This window comes from Tachypleus tridentatus, chromosome 9, assembly GCF_004210375.1.
Source record: "Tachypleus tridentatus isolate NWPU-2018 chromosome 9, ASM421037v1, whole genome shotgun sequence".
In the NCBI taxonomy this organism is placed as follows: Eukaryota; Metazoa; Arthropoda; class Merostomata; order Xiphosura; family Limulidae; genus Tachypleus; species Tachypleus tridentatus.
In genome coordinates, this window is record NC_134833.1 from 106,750,859 (window position 1) to 106,754,280 (window position 3,422).

Here is a 3,422-nt window from a genome sequence, read left to right on the forward strand (position 1 = left end):
TACCAAACTCTTTAGAGAACCCCAGATATTTCGGGAAAACATTTCTATGGTGATTCTCCGAAAGCGGATCACAAATTTGGCACTTGTTTGCATGAGGGCAGATAAATAAAAAGGCCCACTAATTACTATTTCAAACTTGCTTAAAGAAAGTAAGTTTGCTTTACAGCGGCAATGATAATTAACATGAAAAAGTACATAATGGTAGTTCAAGTATTAAATTTGCATCATAGCAGCCCTGTAAATGTGGGCCATGGGCTCACGAGTCGCTAGTATAGACATATATTTTGTATACCACATGGATGAAACCGTGCTGTATATGAACAAAACTGAATACGTACCTTATATATACATATGTAAAAAATAATTATTTATTATACATGAATAAATAAATAAATATATATATATATCTTGTATTCTAATAGGATTATATACTGCATTATATAAGCATTAGATGGAGAAAACTGTACACACACCTTGCGTATATGTAAAGAATTATTACGTAGTATACATACGTATAGATATATACCTTGTATACCACATGAACTAAACTGTGCAATATATGGACAAAACTATTCACATTTGTTGGTGTATGTAGGATATGATGACAGTTTACTATATACACAAGTTGTGGACCACGTGGTAAAGGTTTTATTTATTCTGAATATTCTTACAAACATTAATGTTTTTCGTTATATTTCATTCATATAAAGTATATAAATGTTTATTGAAAAAATAAATAGTCTTTTCTGCTTATAAGGACATAATTATTGATTCTATATTAACTCGTTTCACTTTCCTGATTCAGACCTATATTTATATATTGTTTCTGTGACTACTGTGTCTAAGATTCACAAACTCAAGCCTTTAATGAAATTAGCCCACCTTTCATCTTGACCAAGAAATAGTTAGGTCAGGAGGTCATTTTACTTCCTTGTAGCTCATATAAAACGCGGCTCTTCAGACCTGTGTGTAGAAGTTCGTACATTAGAAGAATAGACTACACAGTGGTAAGTTGTTTCTGTTGTTTCTAAATCAGGCTTTCCACTTTGTTCTTGTACGAATACAACACCATTCTCATATATTATATTACATATGCATTGTTATATTTTAACGCAAATTTATGTTATAGTTTTGGTTTCATAAGATATTAGAACATGTGTCACAGCAATATCAAACATACACTGTTTCTGAAACTTGGCTTACTTCTCCATAGTGTTTCCTTCATTTATAAAGGAGCTAGCTTATTGTATCGCTTCTTTGTGAATGTTTACTAGATACAGCACAGATATACATAGGCAGATTTTCAAAATATAATTTGCTCTTGTAATTTAATATAGGAATTTATCAACCTTTTTTTTTTGTACAAACAACTGTATTCGTTATTTTTTAATTTTAGAAAACGAAGAAAATATGAAGCTCGTCTTTCTCAAGCGGTATGCAACACTGTTCTACATAGTCCTTCTGACAGAGGGCGTTCTTAGTACCGGGCTTCTAAAGAAGGTTCTTAAAGGTGCAGCAATTGGTGTTCCTGCCTTCGTTGGGGCGAAACTTGGAACTACTGCTGCATTAACAGCACCAGTTATTTTAGGTTTGGGGCTTCCTGCAAAATCTCTCAAAGGACTTGGACTAGCTACCTTAGCAACGTCACCCCTGAAACCTCTCTTGGCTGGACCAGTGCTCGCTAAAGCCGCATTTGGGGGAGTAGCAGCTGGAAAAGGCTTCGCAGCAGGATATGCAAAAGGAAAGTTATCTGGATTTCCAGCAGTAGCCGCTAAATCTTTTCCTGTGTCTGCTGTTTTAAATGGCTTACCTGCGAAATTCCCTGTTGGAGCATTGCCTGCAAAAGCTCCAATTGGGCTGCCGTTACCAACGCCTGTTGGAGCATTTCCTGGAACAGCTCCAGTTGGGCCATTTCCTTTACCCATCCCTGTTGAAACTTGGCCTGAAAATTTTCCTGTTGAATCCTGGCCTGAAGATTTTCCTGTTGAAGCCTGGCCTGAAAATTTTCCCGTTCAAGCCTGGCCTGAAAATTTTCCCGTTCAAGCCTGGCCTGGTGATCTTCCCGATGAGGCCTGGGTTTAAAGCATTTGTATTGAATACTGTGTATAGGAATACATGTATGTAAAATATATTTTTAAAAAGATCACTTTTTTGTTGAGATAGTTTTTTTCATGAAGTTCAATTTCATATGTTGTTAAGACAAATAAACGACTGTTAAATGCCCTCTAAAGTATACACATTTATATATATTGTATATGTATATTCATTTGTAGAGTTTTTTTTATATAGGTTACTTTAATTCCAACTTTACATACAACGCTAAAATCCTGTAATACAGCAATAGCGTTAAACGTGAAGCAGCTAAAGTTAGACTTTTCCAACAAAGATATTATTCTCTAGTCACGATCTACATGTGGAAATTTGCTAATTAAATGGTAACTCTAGCTTTCTCAACAACTAAGTAGCAAACCCTGAATATTTACCTCATTTAAAGTTTAGACTTCTATAACTTTTGTATGACAAAATAAATGCCATATCTGTTGTTACACACTGACGAGGCATCCAGTTTACATACTTTCTATAAGATTAATTTACCCACCATTTTCGGTTTCGTCTCACATGTCATCTGGAGATTAAGCTGGCCATGGTTTAGTAACTTGTATGCTGGGCTGTTGATGCTCTGTACTTTCAGCCATGGGTGGCAGTGAATCCTGTTATTTGGTTCATATAGAACTGGACGAAGTTTCTGTGACGACGAGTGCTGCTGGCTAGGTACTTCCCAAAACTAAGAATAGCTATACCTGAACTAAAGAGGACTCTGACCTGGATGTTTAGGTCAAAATAACACAACGGCACTAGCTGAAGAGACTGTTCTGAAATAGGATTCAACAAACATTTCTAAGTTTATTTCTGTTCTGTAGGGAATCATTTACTTTCTATTAAGTTGTTGTTTGTTAGGAATCACGAAGCTACCCAAAGGGTTATCTGTACTCTGGCCACATTGAGTGTCGAAATCCAGTGTATAGTAATACGAGTCTATAGACATCTCTGTACTACTGCCGAGCTTTCTATTAATTTTTTCATATTAGTTCGTCTTAATTATTTATCAAATTATCGTATTCTTTGAAATGCAAATATTTTATGCAGGATTACGGGAATTGGAATAATTATGCACTACATGATTAAAACTGCATTTTATGAATATTTTTTCGTTCAAATAAGTTATAGTTTCACAGATATTCTTCATCTCTTTATTATAAATTATCAAAACTGTAAGAGCCTCTTAGTTACTTAAGTGTTAAGGTTTATGATACTAATATTTGATGTCTGATCAATGCGATGTTCACAATGTAGATAGTCCATTGCCTAAATGGTTTTAAAATATGACATTTTCTGAGAAATGATACTGTTTCTCTCAGGTG

General features: G+C 34.7%; 1 protein-coding gene across 1 annotated transcript; it reads left to right on the plus strand.

Annotated features, from left to right (window-relative positions):
• The first annotated feature begins 920 nt into the window (after positions 1 to 920).
• On the plus strand, positions 921 to 2,216 carry LOC143227217 (uncharacterized). The gene is made up of 2 exons (XM_076458705.1): positions 921 to 1,007; positions 1,397 to 2,216. Exon 2 carries the CDS (start codon positions 1,411 to 1,413, stop codon positions 2,080 to 2,082), a length of 672 nt encoding a protein of 223 aa, XP_076314820.1. The 5' UTR covers positions 921 to 1,007; positions 1,397 to 1,410; the 3' UTR covers positions 2,083 to 2,216.
• The last annotated feature ends 1,206 nt before the right edge of the window (positions 2,217 to 3,422 follow it).